We start from the raw sequence: 24,206 nt of genomic DNA, 5'->3' as shown, positions 1-24,206 counted from the left end.
GAACAGGCACCAAAGATCATAATTTTCAGATGCATTGCAAGGATTCAGTATTTGCTCCTTGCCATGACCTCTGTAGCTTTATGGCCTCAGGTTTCAGGATTACTACCAGATCCAGTAGCTCCTTTCCCCAGGGTGGGAATAGATACCTCTTTGTAGTATCTTCTCTGAAGCCAGAGAAAAATTTGTATTATTTTCTTGGATGTTTTGTGGTGAAACTAAAATGTGCAAGTTTTCACAGGAGAATGTCTTAGTAGAATTGTGTGGTGTTCACATGCTGGAGTAACTGCTTAATTATGGCTGCAGTAAAGGGAGGCACCAAGGAAGATAAGTACAACTTGGTCAACAGGAAGTGGAGGACACCTCTACCAGTTTAATTGTTATGTCTGAATAAACAAAGAAATGTGTAGAAACAGCCTAGAATTTAAAATTCTCCTGGGTTATCCAAAACTACTAAAGCAGTGATAGGATGTGATGGTAGAGTTCCTCATTAGTGCACACACTACTGAAAAACCCCTGGCATATTCTCAAACTTGACACAGGTTAAAATACAGAGAAAATGGCATGAATTGCACTCTACTTTTGTAACTGGTGAGTTCTGCTATTGATGGTCATGACTCTTCTTTGACAAATAGTTTAGGTATCTTTCTAATTTTACTGAATTGATTCCACGCTTCAAAGTATGAACATTTCTCTCTCTCTCTTATTCATCCAAATGCAATTCAAATGTCTTTTGTAGTCCATTTTTAAACTGTAAGTAATACTTACAAAGTACTTTTCAAGGTACCTAAACACTTTGTCAAGTTAATTCTACCTTTAAAATAGTTTTCGCTGACGGCATTGATTTGTAACTTTTCTTCTGTTTTCTATAAGGCTTCTGGAAGCTTTCATTAAAAAAAAATAAATCACTTTATACTACTTTTTGGTATACCAAAATTTTTGTATTTTCCTGGAATTCTAATATTATAATTCTAACTACACAGGTTTAATAAAAAAACATGAAATTATTTAAAAGATGAGTTAGATCTGAATTGTTTTTTTCTTGCATGTTTCCTAAAAATTCTGAATTCTGTTTTCTGTATATATACATTTCATTAAAAGCCTACTCTGTTGTTGGCTAAAGAGACAGTGGAGAGAAGTAATTCACTTCCGTTTTTAAAGCCAGTCTGCATTAAATGGAAAAATTGCATTGTTTTAATTACAAAAATTTAGTAATGATAAAATGTGGTTTGCCAACATATTAATGTAGTCAGGGCTTTATGTAAATTGGGCCTTTATATATAGGATTTAATCTCTGCCTATTCCAATCAATGAATATTCTTAGTATCTCTGCAGAACCTGACTATTGTCAGGTTTATCAGAAGCTTGGATTTCAACTAAGATATTTCATTAACTGTCTTACAGGATGTTCATTTTAAAGATTCTGTGAAGATGAAAAGGGATCTCTTATGGCTTTATGAAATATAAAGCAATACTGTCTGACATGACGGCAAAAAATGTAAGTATAACTCTTCAACATGTATTACCTTTTATATTGGCATTCTGCCAGTCACTGCTGACTGTCAGAATTGTGTGGACAAATATAAGAAATCAATCACAAAGGCCTTAAAATTTAGAAATCTTATCTGATTTTTGTATACCACAAATGTGACCCCTATCATCTTCTGCAGTATTTTGATAAATTTATCCTGGTTAAAAGCTCTTTAAGCATGTGGAGTTTACTCAGCTGTGGGTCAGATTGATAACTGAGACAGTGATTTATGCTGTTTTCATATTGCTCCATTCAGGTCCCTTCCAATTTGAGATATTCTGTGATTCTTTGATTTCTTCAAACTTGTGTGAAAGCTGCACATTTTGTTGAATCTTCTCACCTTTGCATGTCTGTAAAATCCTACTACTGAGTCTGAGTCTCAGATCTCAAGAAAAAATAGACTGCATTTTTTTTGGGTAATGTTGGTAGCACTCTTGGTTTCCAGAGTTTCCAACACTCTTGGTGTCTAGAAGGCTGACGACCTTCTCATTCCTTTGCTTGCTCATTACCCAGCCTGTAGTGGTATCTCAGGACTCTATATTTGACTCCTTTATCCTGAGTTCTGAGTCTTAACATCCTGACCTTAATTTTCTGCCTAATTAGCTGTGCTTCCTGAGGTACACAGCTTGTATAGAGAACAGTTCTGATTAATCCTGGTGATCAGTGAATTGGGTATGACTTTGGGCCCTGGGCAATTTGCCTGTTGACTGCCTTTGACAGGGCATCCTGCATTCTAGTTGAATCTGAGTGGATTTAGGAACCAACACCACCAAAGAAGTGCCCCACAATGAAAGTGCAGGTAGCCTAGCAGGTGCTCTGTTCAGTAACTGCAAAAACTTTTGTGCATATTGGCTTGGGTTAGATTGGTGCCAGTTAAATTAATTCTCAAGTATTGGAAATTTCTGTCGACTTTATTAATAACTTCATTTGGTGTGTAGTTCCAGGCGTTGAGGTGTCTTATATCTCATTTTTTGATTCAAGCTTACCAAGACATAAAGTCAACGGATGTGTATATTCAAAGTCCTTTGCTTATTGTTTCATAGGTCATATTCAACTCTAGTACAAATAAGTAATTCTACTTATGTATGTGGGACAACTGCATAAATCCCAGGTCATTTGTGGCTTTGACAATTTGTTTGATGCAATCAAAGGATAAATACCAATCCCAATAAAATCCATGGAGTGCCGTGTAATAGTCACAGAGTGGCAGGGGCTGGAAGGGATTTCAGGAGACCGTATACTCCGGTGTTTTGTGTAAAGCTCTTTGACACTGGAACCCAGTTGCTTGGTGCTTTGTTCAGGGCTCCATCAGGGCTTTGGGTTTTGAAATTCTCTGAGAACAGGCGTGGCATTCAGTCTGGGTAACCTACTCTTGTTCTGAATATAGAAATAAGCTTATGTTGTTTACTTCAGCACAATGCTGTGGTTACTTTAGAGAATAAATATTTTATTGATATGCATGCTTTGAAATTTTGCATGTCAAAATCATGCAAACCTAGTCAGATACCTAATATTTATGGGTTTATTTTTTTGAAAAAATGAGCTACTGTGGTGCAGGTGAATATAGGACTCAGTTTTCATGTTTACTTGTTTATGTAGTGGTCATATGCTTTGTGTCATTGGTAGCACTTCTTAGGGTTTACCCAACCTTGGTTACTCTGAATTGCTCTGGTTACTCAGAACAGTGTCAGCCCTGGTATTTCCTGGTGCTGTTAGAAGGCCACAATGCTTCTGAATTTGCAGAGTTGCAGGGTTTAGATTCTATATATGCCTGGGGATTTCTGCAGCACAAAACAAATGTAATGTTAGTATTTGTTACAGTGTCAGAAATGGTTTAGTGATCTGCACAGTTGAGTTGAGGGAGAGAGCTTCCCTATGAGAGTACTTCTTCCATCATACTCCTTTATGTTGAAGCATCAAGGAAAGGAAATTTTAAAGTACTGGAATTTGGGCATCTTCCAGGAAACATTTGAATGGCACGTACCTTCTGTCAAACGTGCACAGCAGGAAGCTGCCACCTCTGCATTCTGCAGTCACTGCCCCTCAGCTGGGCGTGTCTGTGCTCCTGTTGACTCCGTGCAGTGAGCTGGGGCAGGAAGAGCTTTCCACCTTGCAAAAGGCTGTGTTGAACAATCTTCTGTCCAAGGCAGCTTGTGCTTCAGGCACGTGCCAGAATGTTCCTGTAGATTGAATGTGTGTGCAAGATGAAAAACCTTCCCCATGAATAATAAAATGTTGAATAAAAGTTACAGGTTCTCTTGGAAAAGAGATGTTTATGTGCTTACCATATATATTACCCAGATGTAATTCAAATCACTCTGTTCAACTGTGTTATTTCATTCTTTACTTAGATGAGAAAATGTGGGCTTTTTTTCTTGCCTGTTTTGTATCTCCTTTCCCATCAGTCCTTCAGGTAAAAAGACACCAAAACAGTATTAACAAATGGAGAAATAAAAGAGCAAATACTCATGGTAAATTTATTTTTAGTTTAGTTTAATCAAACAAATGAGTGATATAACTTCAGGAAGTTTTTTGAAAAAGACTTTTAGTTTTGATTGTGAAGTTATTTGTCAGTGCTTCTCAGAGGGTGGCTGTCTTGCCATAGATAAGGTCAGTTAAATGGCTGTGATATCTCTTTCACATGTCAGCATGGAAGAAAGTTTAACTGCTGAGGGTGGTCACAGAGACTTGCCCAGCCAAGCAGTAGAGAGGGCTGGGCTACAAGGCAAGCTACAAGAGCTGCTCGTGGCAGTTGGCCCCATCCAAGACTCTGGCTGTGACGCTTTGTTCCCCCTCACCCTGTTTGGAAACTTAGTCACCTAACAGGAAAGGCAAACAAACCTCTAAGATATTTAGTAGTATGCAAAGGCCTGCCAAGTCCTTTCTTCATCTTCCATCATGGCTGGATTCCTTGTGCTGCCCAGAACAGAAGCAGGACTCCAGCTCCTTCCATGCCCAGTGATCCAGACACTCTGGGCCAGTGTTATAAAGTAGAAATATCACAGGAGCAGTACAGAAAGTTAACAAATGGTACCAGTTAAGCGTTGGACTGTTTACTGTTTTCAGCTTAGGAGTTGTTACAGTACAAGATTCCCAAAAGCAGTGCATGGTCTGTCTCAGATAACAACATGGCCTGGGACCTCTTGAACACTGAAATGGAATCCTATAAAGGTCTTACTGTGCAGCAGGATTGTAATGTTACATCACACATTGCTTCTTCTGAGGACTTAGGATCATTCTTCTGCAGGAGAAACAAATTCCTTTAGATCTGCCACATTTCTCACTTCAGTTCTCATGAAATTTATTTTGAACAAGTTTGTTTTGAAGCTCTTCTGAACTTAGATACAAGGATTATAAAATTGAGAAAAATGCTGCCCTTTATAAATGTGCTACTATGATCATTGTAATGAAAACAACGTATTTCTGTGATTTTGTGTCATTTGGATCACTGAAGTACAAATGCACACCAAAAACTCTGTCAAGTACTTTGTTGCATTTCCTTCTAAATCTTTCAGAGAATTAAATGTAGAAGTTTGAATTTTCATTCTGACACTGTATATGTACATCATCGTCAGTGTTTGATTAAAACACTGATCTGAATTAACAGGGAAATGTACATTTGTAGATCTAGAGCTGAATGTTCAATTGTGAACAAATTTCAATGCTGTCTTTAAAGATGTTCCTCGTAACCCCTTCTCTTGAAATGAGTTCAGGCCCGTAATCTAACATTTATCCCTGTGGACCCCTATTCTTTCCCTGGATTGAAAATGTTTCCCATTTGTGTTCCAGTTGCTGCAGAGGCAGGCAGGGGTCCTGGGAGAAGCTGTCACTTGTTTGTGTGAAGGCAGCAGAGGGGTGAGGCAGCAGTGCAGCCCCTTCCCCTGGCGGGGCCTTGCAGCGCTTTGCCCTGTGCAGCTCCCAGCTGTGCCGGCCTCTGCTTGAATCTCAGGAGCACAACCTCAGCGGCCTCCTGTGCCTTCCTTGTGCCCACGCACAAGAGCTCTGGAGTGCTGCTCCTTTCTGTGGGGATCTGCTACCAAACCTGAGGTGCTAAGGAGACCTTTTGGTTCGGTTTTGTGTCTTCCTCCCTTTGCCCTGCTCCAACCCGGGCGTTCCTGCTAGGGCTCTGCTGCATCGCTGCTGCACCGGTGCCACCTGCTGGGAGACAGCCCGGGAACGGGAGGGAAACTAGGACAGCCTCTTTGGACACAGCCTCTGCGGGCACCACAACAGCCCGAGGCTGCCAGTGTAGGAGGATCTGGGTGTGCCAGGAAGGGCAGGAAAGAGCCGGCCCATAGTGACAGTGTCTGAGATAAACTGAGGACTGTACCGAGCATCTCGAAGGGCTTGTTTATGGGAGCACATAACTGAGCTCATCTGGGCAGTGTTCTACAATCAGAGTAGTGCAGAAACACTTCTTACGTGCCTCCTGATGGGGAAACAAATATCTTAGTAGAAGTATTTTCAAGAGTCTGTCACAATGCTGTGTGCAGATTTTCCCCTACAAAAATTATTTCCTGAATACAAGGTCTCTAATCAGAACTGAGAGATGGAATGCTTATAGTAGGTATTCTTTTGTCTTGTGTAGTTTATTTTAGTTAATTTATCTAAAATTAAATGATGCTCCAACTGGAGTGTATTGAAATTCTTCAAGTGGCCCTAGCATAGGTTCCATTATTGCTACATACAGCTGTAAAATAAAGCAAAATGTTTGATCCTTCATCATATGATTACCTTCTTTTAACTTGGATAGTGGAACACATTGCCCCAATGATTTACAGAAGTACTCAAATTTTGTAATATTTTAAAAAGGCTGGGATATGACGGACTTCTCATTTCTTCCCTTCCTCATCCAGGAGCTGTGATCTTGTATTTTTCTGTACAAACTACACATTCCTATGCTTTTTGTGCATGCCAAAGTCTGAGTTGCACTATTCTGTATAAGATTTAAGTTTTCCGTGTCTCCAGTAACTTACACCGATTTACTGAGGGTATCTCTGAGGACTAGGGAATGTATTTAGAATGCATCAATAGTCACATCTCAAACCTCTAGACTGTGCAGCTTAGTACTGAGGCAATTGGACATGGGCAGATTTCTGCTGTGTTATTGGTGGCAGCTGCTCCCTTTGACATGGAGGGGATGGTGCTTTACACCATAACAGCCAGAACGGGCTGCTTGGGTCATATGTAGTACAGAGTCAGAAAATTCAGGGTGTTTTTTAGGTAGCAACTTAGTTAAAAGTAGAGTTTCCAAATGTCCTGGATACCTTGCCTTGAGTCTCCTACTCTTGTTAGACTCTGCTGTCCATAGGATTGTGATGTTTCATAATGCAGAAAGTTGCTTTCATAATATTATTAGTTGCATATTAGAAAACATAGAAAGGTTTATCATATTTTAAGACTTCAAAAATGTTTCATTCAGGTTGGTGTGACTTCCACAAATGGAGACTTGAAAGGATTTATAGATCAGAACCAGAGTCCAACAAAAGGTAAGAGAATTCTATTCCATATATACATTAAGACTTATTTCACTGCATATGATTGATTCACGTTTGGGATACTCAGAATTTAAATGTTCAAAATATATTTCATACATCCCCACTGGTAGTTGTTTAATACCAACATGTAAGTGTCAGCAGCAAAGATGGGAAGGCCTTCAGAATTTCAGAGGGGAAAAGAAGGTGTGATAAAAATAATAAGAGGCTAACATAAGCCCTTTTTTTCATTCCTTGATGGTGAATAATATGCTGAATTTCCTTAAAGTTCCCTGTTTCTGTTGTAGTCAGAATGACAGAGAAGGCTAAGCATGATGTCATACTTCTTTCTAAATGTTCTGCATAATTTACAATAATAATGTTTTGTCCTGTCCTGTTTTATCTTAGCACTTCTAGATTAATCACTTTGGAGTCAAAACCAATTTATGATCAGTCATAACAGCTATGGTATTCCAGTAAAATAAACCCTTATCTATATTAGAAAACTCAAGGATTTGCAGACCAGGAAACATTTCAATCAACCTTTTTAAGTAAATACTGGTTTGCTGTTATCCACTGCAATAATCAAATGCATGTAGTAACAGGAAGGTTGATTTTTGGCTGATGCCATCAAACCTAAGAGACTGAAAAAATGAGACAGCTAAAGAGAAAATGGCTGGAGCTACAGTATCTTCCTAATTTTCTAAACTGTGCAGAATGTGACAAATGGGTGGAGGCTTAGAATTATTTATTGCACATTGTGCTTCATTGTTTTGTGATTAGTGTGTTGTGATGCTAGGGAAAAAGACTAAGTGCAAGATTTTCAAATAATTTCTGAAACAAGCAATTGATTTATCCAGAAAATAATGGAATAACTTTATAAAGTATTGGTCATTACTGTTAGGAATGTCCCAGTGACCCATATCCCACTCTTTATCAGATTTTGCTTTTGGGATGATGGTTGCATCATTATCTCAATTTTTGTATATTTTACAAAATGTTATCATCTAATGACTTTTATTTTTAACCTTGAGGTATAATTAGAAATTGTTGCCATCTCTATTGAAATAAAACATTTTGTTCACAATGGATTACTCTTCTTAGAACATCAAATATTCCATAAAAGCTGGGGAAACTTGTACAGATACAGCCAGTATCTAAGCTGTCCCTTGCTTTCAGTTTAAAATATCCTTTAGTTCTTTTAGCATGTCCACTGTTGAACTCTGGAAATTATGGAGGGGGCAAAGACTCCAAACAGGCATTCAGATCCACTGACTCTTAACAGGGCTTTGTGATCTTCCTAGTGAAGGCAGTTTGGTTTGTTTGTTGGGTTTTTTTTAATATACATTATTTAAATTAAATAATTTACTATAATAAAAATAAAGGCAATTTACTGCTACATATCTGGGCCTATTTATAATGTGCCTCCTTAGTACCCTTAGACTGTGGCATGATGGATATATGATATGCTCAAAAACAAAGGAGAGAGGCCATTTGCTCTAATGAAGACCTTCTTGAAAGCATCAGATTTCAGGGACTAGAAATTTTTGGTTAAAAAACAGTTACATTTTTCTTTTCTTTCCAGAAAGATAATTGTGGTGTGTTTTTGTTATTTGCCTCTAGCACAAACAGTATTGCATTAATGGAACACTTCAGATTCCCATGCTGAAACTTGAGCACATAGAAAATTCCTTGCAAAATGTCTTCCTTTTTATTAATAAGCCCTCATCTTTTATTTTACCATGAAATCTGTTGTGAAATTTTAGGTTTACTGGGTCTAATTTTGAAAAATGCTGTTCTGCTCTGGGTGAGCCATGGCCCTGTCCCTTTGCCTGGTGACAGCAGCCTGGCTTTCTGAGGATGCTACACCAGGTCAGCTGTTGCTGTTCCTGTGCTCACACAGACACTGCAGTCTCCTTCCTCAGCCTTACCACCACAGATAATCGTTGTGCTGGGGAAACTTTCTGCCTTTTTCTCACTGAAAATGCCTAATCAAAATAACTGATCACGTGACCCTTGCACTTCAAAATGTATTTCTCTGCTTTTCTTCCATTCACAGGCTCATTTTTCAAAATCTCCTTTCCCTGCTAGTTTTTCCCCTGAACCATCTTGGGGAGTAACTCTGGTGCTGCCATTGCATTGTTTGTTTGATCATGCTCCATTCATCTTTCCCACCATTACCTTTAGTGTCCTTTACCTTTAGAGCCCATGCACAGCCTCTGGGTGTTTTCCTGGTATATTTTGCTACAGGAGAAGTTAATGTTCACAGACTGCTTATGTATTGCAATCTGATCTGTGTTAGAGTGCTGCTGTGTCACTTTTGCTGATTTTTAAATCTGAATTAATGTTTCTAACTAGATTGGCAGGTTGTTTGGTTTATTTGGGGGTTCAGTTTTCTTATTCTAACTTGTTTCCTGTGTTTTTTAGTGAATATGGTCATCTTGCTGATGCAGCTTTTTCACATTCAGGCTTTTTAGAATACTTTCAGTATTTATGTCTTTATTCCTCGTGTAGATGATGTATAGGGCAAAAAATAATTTCTAATACCCAGTGTATCTAAATGCAATGCAAATTGACTAGGGAATTTGATGTTCTAAATGTGAGGATTGCAGAATCAAAGCATATACATCCAAATTTGTAATCCTCATAAAAATACTTCCTGCCTAATTATGAAGGGAACCAGATTTTTTTCTTACATGTGCCTAGAAGAAATTTCACAGTGCTCAGCAGCACATTAACTCAAATATTGTTCACTTTGTTTTCTGAACAGTTCTAGTTCAACAGACAATTCACTTCCCTACATGTGTTGCCTTTATCTCATAGGTAACAGGCTCTTTTGGTTAAAAGCCCCTCCATTTGGAGCTTTCTTCTGCTTGAAATGAGCACTCCTTGGATCTGAGAGGGAATGCTACATGCAGATGGCTTTTGACTGATGGCCATGGTACTCAGCTAATGCCAGGGACTGCTTGTGTGAGGACCACCACTGGGTAAAATATTTTAGTAGCCCATGCAGCACAGTCAGGATATCTCCTTTCTAAAAGTCCTTTTCACATGGTCTGTGACACAGTAGATTCTTATTGTTGCAGTCAAAATTGTCCAGCTGTGACAGGCTGAGCTGCACTGGCCATGCTTCACTTCCTTACCTGAAATTACTAATGATTGAAATTGTTCCTGTAGGAGACCTGCATTTTAATATTCCCAGACAGAAAAAAAAAATGTCTCTGATTCTCATTGTTTAGTAAATGAATATACTTGGGATACTGAATGGAAAAGAGCACCGGCCAAAGCCTGGGCACTGGCTGGATGCCAGGGCACCCCATGCCCAGGGGAAGGAGAGGCTGCCACGGGACGAGTGGGACTGGGCACATCTGCTGCTCCTGGGGCCATAGGTACAGGATTCTTAACTTAAAATATGTGATGCAGACTCATACAAAGGTTTTGAGGAATCTTGCTGTCCTTAGTTAATACTTCTTTGTTACTGTATTCCCAGTTCCTATGAGTTTACATGTTGTTCTTTGTTTACTACTGTGGAGGGAAAAGGGAGTCCAGCCACAGAGCACCAGTCTTGCTACAGGCTCCATGAGGGAGGAACCATTAATCTTATCATAATTGTAGAGAGCCTGCTTTGGGTGGGAATCTTCACTTCTGATACAACTTTGCAATGAACCTCGTTTCAATGCATCTTTGTATTACACAGTACCTATCGTTTACTAAGTCTTAACATGGCTGGTGTTTGAAAAACTTAGTGCACAGGGCTGCTGTAAGAGAAGTACTTCATTGTATGCTTGAAGAGAACTGCTAAAATGACCAAGACATCAGCAGCAGTTATCCTGCAGGCCTGTGCCTGGTACTTTCAGATTCATACAGCTGTTAACTCCTATAGATTTGTCTCAAATTGAACAGTAAAAGACTGAAATTGTACTGCTCAGTGTAAGCCTGAAGTACATTGAAAAACTGTCTGCCCCATTTTATTTTTTCTTTTCTACAGATTTCTTTGATTTCATCTCTATGGAATTTTTAAAGTTAGGTTTGTAGCCTGGTAATTTTGTGCAATGCGCAAATGAAGAATTGTACCAAGAAAAGTACTTGTGTACTAATAATGTGATAATAATTTTTCTTTTATCCTACTGATCTTGGAGGTAAGTACATTTACTGTCTTAGTGTAATAGAGGAGCCTGAGGACACATCACATATGTTATTCCAAAATATCCTAATGGGATGCTGATATCTCACAGCTCTGAGCTGGGGTTTTTGCCATCATTGTCAAGCTGTAGGCTGTATTATTAAAAATGGCTGTTCCTTGAGACACTTTTAAAAAGTGGACATTTGTTCAGAGCTGTGAATATGAAATCCAAATTACCAACACTTGCCTGGTGTTTTGTTTGAAAATTCAATGGTTTTTTTGTTGATGTATGCTTTGTGTATAACCCCAGCTGGTTGGGCTGTGCTCCCCATCAGCCATGGTCTCCTTCAAACTGGCTGTGACAGATTCTATAGATTCTGCAGTTGACATTGTTTCTGATTATCTTTGCAACTAATGTGCAGACCTAACAGATTTAGTTATACAGGAAAAAGAATCACTAAAACCTCTTTAGCTTTGTATTTGTATAGGAGTGCATGTTATTTATGTGAAATTAGGCTATTTAGGGTGGCACATGATTTAGAATGAGTTTGGTGAACTGCTTTGTGTGTGCATGTGAGCACACATGTACGTAAACATTAATAACTTTATCTGTGACTGCTTGAAGCTGAAGATCATTTGTATTGATTTTTTCTTTTTGTGCGCCAGTAAAATTATTGCACAAATGCCAGGAAGAATAATAGTTATGTAGCAATGATGTTTTTTTAAAATATGAAATTATAGCAACTGGTTTCTCTCCCTGAGAAGCCACGATAGTGGTAATTGAAGGATGGAAAAATAATTTGTGTAGAAGCAAAGTGCTTTTGTTCTGAGACAAACATATATATATATATATATATATATCCACTGGCAGATTCTTATTCTGAATTTGCTTCAGTGCTAAGGAGGCTCACTTTGGGATGGCTCTCTGTGTATTGCAGTTAAAGCCTCCCTATGAGAGTTTTAAGAATGTTTCTTTCCCATGTGCTTGGTTTTCCATAGGTAAATGGGAATAATGACACCGACCTCCTTTGTGCCTTGAAAGTACTGCTGAGAAACATTATATAAGAATTGAGTATTATTATACAAATCATTCCATTTTGATCCATCTGTGCTGACCTTTTCCATCCATGCAGTGAGATTACCGTGACTCAAGACTGATGGGTCTCATTGTGTTCAGCTTATCGCTGTACTCACTGCTCTTGTGCCCCAGGACATAAATCAGTGTAATCTTTTTTGTCCCCAAATGATGGGTGTTATTAAGACTTGGCATTTATTTAGAATTTGGTCATGTTTAAAGCCTTTGCAGTTGCTTTGTGATAGTATATATAGTTATTTTGATGATATTTCTGCTTTCAGTTGAATACTGAAATCTGTTGAATGATTTGTCACATCTACTTCCTCCTAAATATAATAATATAATGATATAATAATAATATTTGAAGCAATTGAGGTTACATGAGTATCTAGATCATGATACTATTTAGAAAAAAAGAAAATGGTAGGGAGGAATATTTTATTTGTAATTGATAAAACTTTGTTTACTATTTTTTCAACTGCTAACAAACACAAAAAGCAACCTATTACTGTGAAGAATTTGGCTGTTCTTTCTTTCTGGCCACTGTGGATAAGAAATACCTCACTTATAAAAACAAACTTGTTCTTTTTCATCCTATCTGTATTTTAAAATCTAGACATCCACATATTTATATTTGCCAATAAAGAAAATTAGAAGTAAGAACAAGGGCAGGGAAACATTTCTTTGAAAACTTGGTCAACTCTTAAGATTGATAGTACTGCTGCCAAATGAGGGATTTGCATAGGGATTAGAAGATGAAAATCTTTTTTATTGACAGTAACTCTGGCCAAAAAGACATTTAAACACACACCATATGTAAGCAAATGTCTTTTTAAAATCAAGATCAGGTCATTTGAATGACCCTTGTATTTACTGAAGTTACCCCAATGATGCCAATGTTCCATTTTCCAAGGAGCCTTGTAAATGAAGGCGCAGTGCAGCAGTAGCTGCTAATTAGTGGTTTATTAGTGGCTTTCCCTGTGCTGCTCAGTAGATCTGGTGGGTTTGTGTGGCTTTGGCCATGGGTCTGCATGTTGTGTGAGGGAAGTACATCCATGCAGAAGTTCAAAGCAGTCACAGGTGCAGCTGGATCCCAAAGATCCCGTGGATCCCAGTCTGCGTGGCGCATGAGAAGGGAACGAGCTGTGCCCAGTGCTGGGTGTGGCGGGTGGCCGTGTGCATTGCCCAGTGCTGTGAGCCCCACTGGCCACTGTGGCACGGACAAATGTGACAGCCCCGTGCCTCCTGCAGGCTGGGAAGTGCAGCTGGAGGCAGCTCTGTGGTGAAAGAGCTGGGAGCCAAAACCCACATTGTGCCATTTTACTGCACTTGGCCATGTGACCTTACGCTGTCTACACCAGAGAAATAATTTATTTCTTTTCCCTGGTAAGACAAGGGACAAGGAGAAATAGTATGAGAGCTGATCTTGGAGGTAGTGGGGTCAAAAGTTTCAGTTGCAGTAGAAAAGAGGAAAATTTCTACAGCAGTATTGGGAAGTGACACGACATTGATGGCAACAGCCTGGAATGAGGGGAGAGACTAGGTTTTGATGGAATATGCTGGCACAGCTTGGGAAATCCTGGACAAAATCCTCTAGCAAAAGTAAAACTGACAAGTGAGAGAACTATTTTGAGCTCAGCATGGGAACACAGTGTATGTAAATCATGAATTACTTACTGTCTTCTGCTCTGGCACTACCTCACAAAAGATGTTTCATAACAGAGCAGAGATTTACTGGGGGTTTGCAAGTGTGGGAGGTTTATATTTGTTTTTCTAGGTGAGTTACATGACTGAATTTATTCATGTTATTGAGTAGAGATGCAAGCTGCTTCTGAAAATGTTTTCGGATACAGATTTGCCTTTTGGAAAATTAATATTAAGTAGTATTACTCCAGATGCCAAAAGAATCTACATAGAACATTAGAACATCCTAGTCTCAATTTGCTTGTATTTCTCATATATCTATTGAATATTACTTATGAAGGTGAGACTTTGCATAAATCTACATCTTCTCTACGTTTGTGCTGTAACTGCAGAAGATCCTTTTCCCTCTCAGTTGTGTTGCTTCTGGTTGCAGAGAAGTTACTTTGTTGAATTTATAATTTTTCAGTAACCTAATGGAAAACATAGGTATGCTTAAAAAAATGTAAAAAAAGAGACCATGATTCAGGACCAAGTGAGAAAAGAAAATTGGGCAGTGGAGGTGAACAGGTGATGTGAGAAAAGACAGGGGGGAGCAGGGATGTGTAACACCACTGAGTCAGCTTGGGCCATGTGGGCTAAGCTGAGTGTTGGCTGGCTCCTGTGGGAGGAGGGTGGTGCCTGTGCTGCTCTGAAGGGACCTGTCACCTCAGATGCCTTCAGCTGCTGTCTGCAGCGCCAGAGAACATTAGGAGCTCTCCAGGAACCTATCCTTGTCCTCATGACAGGAGCCAGGCTAGAGCCTGGCCTAGAGCCAGGCTGACTGGATTACCAGGCAGTGGCAGCTCTTCCTTCTATTTGGTTGTGCCTCAGATCCATCCCTCCCCTTGCTGCATCAGGCTGTGTGTAGGAACGGGGGCTGCTGTTTGATTGATCAGTTCCCAGCCCTCCTTTGATGCTGTCACAGGGAAAAGCTGCTGCCACCACAGTGGCAGTCTGGATAAGCTGATGTGCTCAGGGCTTTGAGAGGCTTGTGCACAACGGTTTGAACACCCAAGGGGTCGAAGTGGTGCTGCAACAGTTTTGATTTGAACATTGATTCTCAATAATCGAGATACAAGTTGCAATTTGGGAGAGAGAATGAGCCAGCAGTATTTTTGGGCTCTCAGCACAGAGCTGCCCTTCTCTGTGGAAGGCAGGATGATTTAGATCCATAAGCAGTTTGGGGTCACAGAGATGATAAATATCTTGGGATGAGAACACCCTGCACTAGAGATGGCATGCGAGATTTTATTGTGACATCCAGCTACCTGGTCTGTGACTTTAGGTGAGTTGTAAAGGCATCACTTACTCCATCTGTACAGTGCAGGCTATGGTTGGCTTACATCAGCAATGGCTGTGGAACACTCTGGGACAGTCAGATGAGGAATAGTTAAGGCTTTGAAGGTTTATGGATGCATATTTTGTACATGTGATTATGATTGTATGTACATTATTAGGATTTGTACGTTGGCTTATTTTAGAAGTATTCTCATTAATTTTCACTTCTAATGCTGAGGAATATCAGGCTGTGTGTGCTTTGTCTTAAGCAAGAATAAATTGCTTCTGGAAATAAAATACATGTCATTTTAAAAGTAATGTAGTGAAGGTGTAGTTTTGTGAGGTGTCCTTGTCACATCTGCTGAGAGGTCTGGAGGTTACCTCAGGGGGTGTTCATAGCGAATGAAACAAAGCCAGCCTGATTCCAAAGCGTTAGAGTGGTGTGAGAATTTGCCACAGCATTTTTCACAGGTTACTAAGGAACGAATTTAAAATTCTCCTTTTACCATTCTTTTTAGGCAATATTTCAGTAATCGCATTGCCAGTTTCCAGCACCAACTCTCCGACTAAAATTTTGCCAAAAACCTTGGGACCAATCAACGTGAATGTTGGACCCCAAATGGTAAGTTTTGCAACCCCAGTATTGCCAGCTTGTGCAACTGGCTGTGACTTCCTGGGGGTGTAAGACAGGAACACGAGAGGAACTTGCTTCTTCCTGCCTCAGCCACAAAGTGCCTCACGTGGATGGGAGGGTGGTGACCTGGGGCACAGCAGGCCTGGCATGCCGGAGCTGCCACTCCCAGCAATGCTCTTGTATGTGCCCTTAGGAGGTACCTGTCTTTGGGTGGAAATTGAAACAGTTTTACCAGCTGACACTTTTAACTATTGCTCACAAGTGTATTAAGAAAGAACCCTCATTACTTGGTACTCTTTGAATGTTTTAAGTCATGTTCTCACCAGTAAATATCCAGCATTGTCAGAGAATGTCTTTGATGTGTTGGTAGGAATTCTAGACTTGTTAGAACTACTCTTCTTAAAGCTCTTTTTTCCTGTCCATGATAATTGTATGTGTATATTGATGTTCCAGGGATTTTTGATCTAGTTTTGAGAAAAAATTTAGATTTTTCTGGTGGTCAGAGAGCTAAACAGTATGACAATAAAGACTGTGAACAGTTTCTGGTAACATGATACCTCCTTGCCAAGCACTTAGCCTGAGTACAGAACTATTTGATGTGTTTCATAAAAATGGTGTTGAGCCTTTTTCACCCGAGTAGTGTCTGCTGTTCAATGTGGGGTTTGTCCCAGCTGGGCAGAGGGGCACACACATCGCAGCCACCCCTGTGGCATGCCCTGCTCACAGAGCTCTGCCCCCAGCACTGGCCAGGGGCTGCCTGCCAGGAGCAGCTCAGTACGTCAGTGCTGATGTCTGTCTCACTGTGGCCTGAGCCCTGTGGCACTGCACTGGAACAGATCTGCCTCTGAGGATGTGTCCTGACAGTGCAATAAATAGCCCACAACAGGGAGAGCACTCACTTAATGCAGTTCCTGTTCTTATGACTGACTTCTCAAGCCCTGCTTTTGGTTTCAGTGAGCCCTGCTTGAAGTTGAGGTTCTATAGCAGGTAGAAGTTGCAAAAGGTACTGCGTGATGTGAGACACACCATTTTTATTCTTCTTTTTGTTAATTTTTTATTTTGCTGCTTTGCAAGGATAGATCTATACTTAGGAAACGTTTTCTTAATAAATAGCCATTAACGCAGACTTTCTAAGACACCCAGCATACAGCTGTGTTGTGCCAGGCTGTTTAAGAGCGAATGTTTACGAGAGGCAATGGTAGCGCTCCCTCAGCATCTGCCTGTGTCAGCAGCCCCCTGCTTGCTTAATTTATTTATTTCGGTTTCTTTCCGCGCTGCGGTTCCAGGCCCCGGGGCCGCCGCGGCTCCTTCGGAGCAGCGCAGAGGCCGCAGGAGCGGGCGGCTGCCGCTGGGCGGCGGCGCGGCCCGGGCCGGGCCGGGCTCGGCTCTCCCGCGCCCCGGGCCGGGCTCTGCCTCGCCCCGGGCCGGGCCGGGCCGGGCCCTCCCGCGCCCCGGGCCGGGCCCTCCCGCGCCCCGGGCCGGGCCCTCCCGCGCCCCGGGCCGGGCTCTCCCTCGCCCCGGGCCGGGCCGGGCTCTCCCGTGCCCCGGGCCGGGCTCTGCCTCGCCCCGGGCCGGGCTCTGCCTCGCCCCGGGCCGGGCTCTCCCTCGCCCCGGGCCGGGCCGGGCTCTCCCTCGCCCCGGGCCGGGCCCTCCCTCGCCCCGGGCCGCTGGCGCCGGCGGCCGCCGCCGCGCTCCTTCACCAGCCCCGAGCACGAACCTGCCCGGGCACCTTCCTGCCCCAGCCGCAGCAGCACGCAGGTGACAGGAGCGACCCTTCCTTCCTGCCCGCAGCGGGTAAAGCCAGGCGCCTTTGGTTCTCCAGCATCAACCAGGCATTAAATACATAACCTGTACCTGTGGTTTGGTTCCTCTAAAATTCTCTTTTCCTTTGGTTCTGTCAAGCTGTACATTTGCAGACAATAAATGAGATAAATGCATGTCTTTAAGACAAAAAAGGCATGTATGTAGTCACAACATGGTACCAGGGGGGAATGTGTAGTAATGCTCAATGAGCTAAGGAAATGGGGAATTCTTCACGTTCCACTTTGCTACTTGTCTAAACAATAGTGATAGATACCAAACAAATGCTGTATACTTATCTGTAGTTTGTATATATATATGTGCATATATATATATATATATATACACGCTTGCAGTACTATGTATCTGCTGTATACTTACAGCATATACTTAAAACAGTTAGTTACCAGAGTGCCTTGGGATGCTTACGCAGGTGTTGGATAAGTTAAATAGTAAAGGAAACAACAAAGTTTAATTCAATTACTACTCAAAATGTCACTAATAAATAAAGCAAAACAAAGTTAAAAAAAATAGGTAAGGTATAAGAGTAAAATGCACTGTCCAAGAAGCTTTGATATGAATCTTACCATAATGGAATCAAAATAATTAAATTTGATATATTTTAAAGATTAGCTTTGTCAATAATGTTTCATTTTAAAATATTATTTAAATTATTCTGGTGACCTACTTTGAAAAATGAACTTGGGTGTGATTTAAAAGTTGAGACTGGATGTCTTGGTGTTAACCAGTGTACCTACAATTTCACCAGGTTTGCATAAATGTAAATTCTATCTATAGCATAAAGACTTTACATTGAATTCTGTATGTACAATTAGTTGCCAGAGTGCCTTGGGATCCTGTGAACGCTAGAAACTGCAGCTTTGCCTGCAGCTCAGATTGTCTTTTGTACTGACAATTACAAGAGACAAGTCCACTGGAAACAGGGAAGGCTGTATTGATTACATTGGTAAAGAAGTTGCCTAGATGTACTCATGAGAAAACAATTGGGTGTCTATAGGTAGAGATCCCATCTGCCATACCTGGGAATTACTTGGAATAATTTGTCTGGTTCTTGTAGTATGGTACAATTAATAGGAAACCTAGCAGTGCTGTAAGGGCTTTGCTGTATGAAGATCTTCTGATGCCATCTCTTCTGTATTTTACAACTGCTTCTTGTACAGAATTATTATTACTTTTCTTAGTGCAAAGCTTAGTATGAATTTTGGGCTGTAATTACTTCTGTTTTCTTTAGAGCTGTGGTTTTTATTGCTGAATTTTACAGATCATAAGCACACCGCAAAGGCTGACCAGTTCAGGGAGTGTTCTGATTGGGAGTCCGTACAACGCAGCTCCGACAATGGTCACACAGACACACATAACAGAGGCTTCTGGCTGGGTCCCAGGGTAAGGCTGAGTCTCATTGAAAGATGTCTGAGCATCTCTTCTCATCTTTTCCACTATTTATACTATTGAATCTTCACTGACTTACAGTTTCTCGTTCTTGCACTACTAAATGGAGTATGGCATGTGCTTTTCAGACTGGGAGGCACTTCTGATGGAGCATGTGAACACAAATTATAAGCACCAGTCACTTCACTGTCTGCTTTAATTGTGATTTCTGACAGTGTCTGTTTTTTGGTAAAAATGGAGAGTCACAATGACTCTGTTAAAAGAAGCCTTTATTTTTCCAGAAGTCCATGGTATGTATATCTATGTAGCACTGCTGTTGAGCACAGCAGCAGGTGTCTACTGCTGTAGGGGGAGAGACTGTCAAAAACACTTCAAAAGGCATTTAAGAATAAACCCTAATAGAAAACTTTGAATATAATCAGTGTGGTATTTTTATTACTGTTCTATATTAACAAGTTTCATAGGGTTCTGAGGTGCTCCAGCCAAACATGACTCTCTTTATCTCTTCTAATTAAATCTGGTCTTTACAGTGTTTCTTGATATTTTGTTTTAATATCAGTGCTGCTGAGCTTAGCTGTCTCAAAACAGATGTAGTGATTTGCCTCTGAAAAAGTAATATTTTCTGGATCTAGATTAATTTTTCTAATCAGTGATGAATGTCAGTATTACCTTTTCAACAATAAAGGTGGGAAATTGAGCATCTAGGAAAGAGCAGAAATGAGAGTGCAATGTTTGTGCCTTGACTTTCTCCATTTTACTCTGTGAGCAAGGTCTGTCATAGGCTGTACTTCCCAATTACTCCCCAGAGAGTTAATAAACTGCAGGCCCAGCCATGCAGTTTTTAAGCTGATTTTTTTTTGCTAAGTGTTCATTTCCTGAAATACATTTTGAATGCACTTAGTTCTGATTTTATTTGAGAAAGGAGTTGTCACTTTTTTCCTGCACATTTTGTGAAATGTGGAGGCCAGACAGGTGCTCTTTCAGTACCCAGAAGAGGGACAAACTCTACTGTCTCTCACAGCTTGCTAAACCAAAGAATCGACATGCCTTGCTTTCCAAGGTGTCATCCAGTGGTGGTGATTCCCAGAGCAGCCTTGTGGCCATGCATCAAACAACACCAAGCAGCACCATCCTTCTGTTTGTGTGCTGTCCAAGTCGATACACAGGATTTCCAGTGAGCTTTATCTTTTGCTTCATCCATAATTTTAGGCTCAAGATGACTCCAGACAGACCAGTCAATAGTGATGCATGCAGAAATCCGTACAATAGGCCATATTTTAACTTGAGGAACAGAGCTATGGAAAGGTCTGTGGTATTCCTGAACTGAGGTAGCAAGCTCTTGCTGAAGAAACTTCAGAATGCTTGCTTTACCCATTGTTTACTTTACAGACTCCAAATTATTTCCAAAATGAGAGGAGCACATTCACTGGCAGGACTCAGCACAGGCTCTGGCAGCCTGGAGTGCAGAGCAGGGCACAGCTCTCGCTCACTGCTGGCCCAGGGCAGACCCCAGCCCCAGCTGCTCAGCCTCCACTTAAGCACCATGGACTGAAATCCCTTTGGTGCTGCCGAGGGAGATCACACAACCAAAGTGTGCTGGCTTTCAAGCACAGGTTTTCAAACCCATCCTTTTTGTTTTGCTTTCTTCCCAGCACTGTCAGGTGTTCAGCTGTGTAAGTCTGTGCTGGGAGCCCAGCTTTGGAAAGCACGGGGAGACAACGTTTCCCAGCTCAGTACAGCTCTTGGGCCCTGCCTTGGGTTAAGGAAAAGGTAGGGCTGGAAAAGCAGCTCCTGCTTGCTGTGGGGAATAAACTGGAGAATAAGGAATGGCCAGTGATTGCAGACTGCTGCTGCTGTTCAAAATTCGTGGCAGCTGCTTCTTCGGAGTCTGTCTTTAGCTCTGTATCCATCAGCTCTAACAGGAATATGTTTAGTGTTTTACCCTGGAGTTTTGTTTAAAGATTCCTAAACATTCACTGTCTTGAAAATATGCCTTATGCACTGTTTAAAGACATTTTTCTTACATATGTAAGAATTTTAAATAGGAATTTTCAAAGGAGTCCATCTTCTCCTTTTTGATGGACTTTGCACATCTAGCTCACACCACCACTTCCTGTAGTTCCAGATGAAGTGGCTTCCCCCAATTCCTGTGGGCAAAGCATGGTAAAATTTGGAATAACATTTTTCTGGCAGTGAGCTCCAACAACTTCCTCCACAAGTCCTAAACACCTTTCCTCAAATTCTGTCAAGCTCTGTGTGTTGTATTTTTCCCTTTCAGTAAACATGTAACAGCAAACACTAGAACCAGCTAGGCCCCATATACAGTGATTTTAGTAGTCTACAGATATAATGTTATTTTCAACTTAAGTTTGAATTGTCTTGTCTTAGGGAGCGAAAACGGACTCAAGAAATTATAGAGTCAGATTTTTCAGAAAGGTGAGTGTTGCTGAATGTGTATATTATGTATAGAGTCATACCTGCTTTACTTCAGAAATATTTGCCTTTCAGAAAGATAACTGTCCAGTTCCTCTTTCAGCAGTTTTCACTCCTTCACATCAAAGCTCTCTTGGGGTTTTTTTAGTCTGCTGGTGTTCCTTTTTACTATTTTTTGTTTCTTTTACCTGTATTCTATTTTCTTAGATGCATTCACAATTTTGAAAACCGTTATTTGTTTGTTTTTTTTAATGGTTTATTTAGTATTTTACTGCTGACTGGAGCCCTTTTTCTGTAAAATAGCAGCTCTCCATTGTCTCTTTGACAATGGAACACATTATCAAATGAAACCATGAGACTAATTAAAAAAAAAAGAAAAAATAAACAAAAACACAGCTGAACTTTTTAAAGGTTTCTATTGAATTACACATCCAGACCTAGTTTGTGTGATAAAAACAACTGCTCCTGTTTTTATCTATTACATTACCATTAGCTTTTCTGGAAGAAGGTGAATGGAAAATAACCCTGACAGTTTGCCAGTTCTTAATTTGGCACCTTAAAACCCAATAACCATGTACTTACTCTCTACAAAAGAGATCCTTGTATCTGTTCTATGATGCATACATCATAGAATAGATGTATATATGTATATATACTATGATGTATATATGTGGATATATTCTTTGATGGACACACCTTAATTCCTCTAATGACCAAGTTTAGTATCTCCTGCTGTATATTACATAGGGATGTCTGAGCCTTTCTATTTTAGGCACACACATGAGAGCTCCACATAAACATGGCTTCCAGGTATATAATCACCCTGGGAGATTTTCCTCTTTTTTCTGGTTGTTCTTTTGTGAGAATACCTGGAGATTAATTACAAATCCCTTTTAAGCATCTTCCCAGCAGCATGTGTTCAAATGCTACCAATGTAGAAATAGTCAAGGAAGGGGCTTTAGTGCACTCTTTTTGCCATCTTGTAAGAAACAAGAAACTGATGCAAAACTTTTATTGTTCATTTTGATAGTCCAGATTTCTGTTACAAAAGGTAGACCTTTTGCTGTGAAACAAAGTAGCTTATTAACATTCAATGTATTAAAATAATACTTTTCTCTTTCAGTAAGAGAAGCAAGAAAGGAGATAAAAATGGGAAGGGTCTGAGACATTTTTCAATGAAAGTTTGTGAAAAAGTTCAGCGTAAAGGAACAACTTCATACAATGAAGTCGCTGATGAGCTCGTATCAGAATTCACAACTTCTAACAGCCACCTAGCAACAGATTCAGTAAGCAAATATGTGTTGAATTTTGTCATACCAATACAGATTTGTCTGTTTTATCATGGAATACTGTTTCCGCACTGTCCTGCCACAGTCTATACTCTCCTTCACTTAACTAGTTCTCAAATATAAAGACTTACCCTTTGAAATCTAAAAATACAGAATTAAGATGAAGAATTGAACTCCCTCTAAATTATAAACAACATAGAGGAATCTGCCAAAATAATTAACTTTAAGGAAAGGCTACTCTTGTATATGTGGTCTTGTCAGGCTTTTCAATTGTGCCAGACTTGCCATGATGGAATTTTCTGTAGAGATGCTTCAGGAAGGCCTGAAGCTTCCATTTGCAACCAAACATGCCCGTGTGGTATCTAAGGGGTATCACAGATAAAAGGATCGTGGTTTAACACCACTCTGACCACAACTGCCATTTTGACATTTCAGCCATGTCTATGGAGGATGTGTTAAATTGCTTTTCCTTTTTAAATTCAATTCTCTTGTTGTAATTAGTGTTGTATTCTTTTCTTAGCAGGCTTATGATCAGAAAAATATTAGACGGAGAGTTTACGATGCCCTCAACGTCCTGATGGCAATGAACATCATTTCAAAGGAGAAGAAGGAAATCCGATGGATCGGCCTTCCTACAAACTCAGCTCAGGAATGTCAGAACCTAGAGGTAAAGGGAGGTACATGGGAAATTCTGTTTTACTCACATGCTCTGATAATTGACTTGCTCTTCTTTATAGAAGAGGGATTTTTTTTTTTTCTTAATTTGAACCTGATTAGTTTTGATGCTTGTGCACTATGGAAATACAAATTTTGATATGGGAATAAACTGAAAAAATATGTTTGTGTATGCTTAGTTCAGTTTCATTTAGTATACATTATATTTAGTTTTGGGAATAAACTGAAAAAATATGTTTGCATATGTTTAGTTCAGTTTCATTTAGTATACATTAGATTTAGTTTTTTAAAGAGCTGTTTACCTTACAAAAATGGTCATTGATTAAATCAGGGATCATTTTTAAGATTAAAGTCTGTAGTACCTTGAATTAACCAGAAGAAAGTCAAAAGAATTTATGGTTCAGTTATGCTCACAAAATTGTTTACATTTAAAATTAGACCAATTCTCTATTAATATCTATACTTGGAAATATAATTCAAAGGCAATTAAACTGAAACATAATTCCTGCTGGAATGTCAAATACTAGTTATGATCTGCCAGAGAAAGCAAGAAGTTTTACTCATCAGTTATTTCCATTATTTTTTCAGCAGGCTAAGAGTTACAGTGTTTTTTGCAGGGATGCCAGAATTTATATGCACAAATGTTGCCTGTCCTTCAGGCCAAATGTGCTATAAATAAAAAGCACAAGTCACTGTATTTACTGCAGCCTGCTGTAATGGCTGTCTGCAAATACATTTCTGTTTGTGACACTTGAACATGAGGTATCTTAAAAGGTGGGTGGGTGCCTCTGCAGTACAGAACAC

General features: G+C 40.2%; 1 protein-coding gene across 3 annotated transcripts in view; it reads left to right on the top strand.

Moving 5' to 3' along the window:
• The window catches only part of TFDP2 (transcription factor Dp-2), a 55,432-nt gene that overhangs the window by 9,758 nt on the left and 21,468 nt on the right, over window positions 1–24,206 (top strand). Inside the window, exons 2-8 of one of the 3 annotated variants that reach the window (XM_021536946.2) lie at window positions 1,402–1,495; window positions 6,951–7,017; window positions 15,680–15,783; window positions 18,878–18,999; window positions 21,394–21,441; window positions 22,562–22,724; window positions 23,251–23,394. In XM_021536946.2, the coding sequence (XP_021392621.1) occupies window positions 1,454–1,495; window positions 6,951–7,017; window positions 15,680–15,783; window positions 18,878–18,999; window positions 21,394–21,441; window positions 22,562–22,724; window positions 23,251–23,394 (690 nt within the window). In that variant the 5' untranslated portion in view covers window positions 1,402–1,453. Of the gene's footprint in view, window positions 1–1,401; window positions 1,496–6,950; window positions 7,018–15,679; window positions 15,784–18,877; window positions 19,000–21,393; window positions 21,442–22,561; window positions 22,725–23,247; window positions 23,395–24,206 lie in introns of all 3 variants that reach the window. The other 2 variants (XM_021536945.2, XM_021536947.2) reach the window with 2 other exon arrangements.

Source organism: Lonchura striata, chromosome 10 (assembly GCF_046129695.1).
Source record: "Lonchura striata isolate bLonStr1 chromosome 10, bLonStr1.mat, whole genome shotgun sequence".
Classification (NCBI taxonomy): Eukaryota; Metazoa; Chordata; class Aves; order Passeriformes; family Estrildidae; genus Lonchura; species Lonchura striata.
This window is presented reverse-complemented; position numbering and strand designations above follow the sequence as displayed.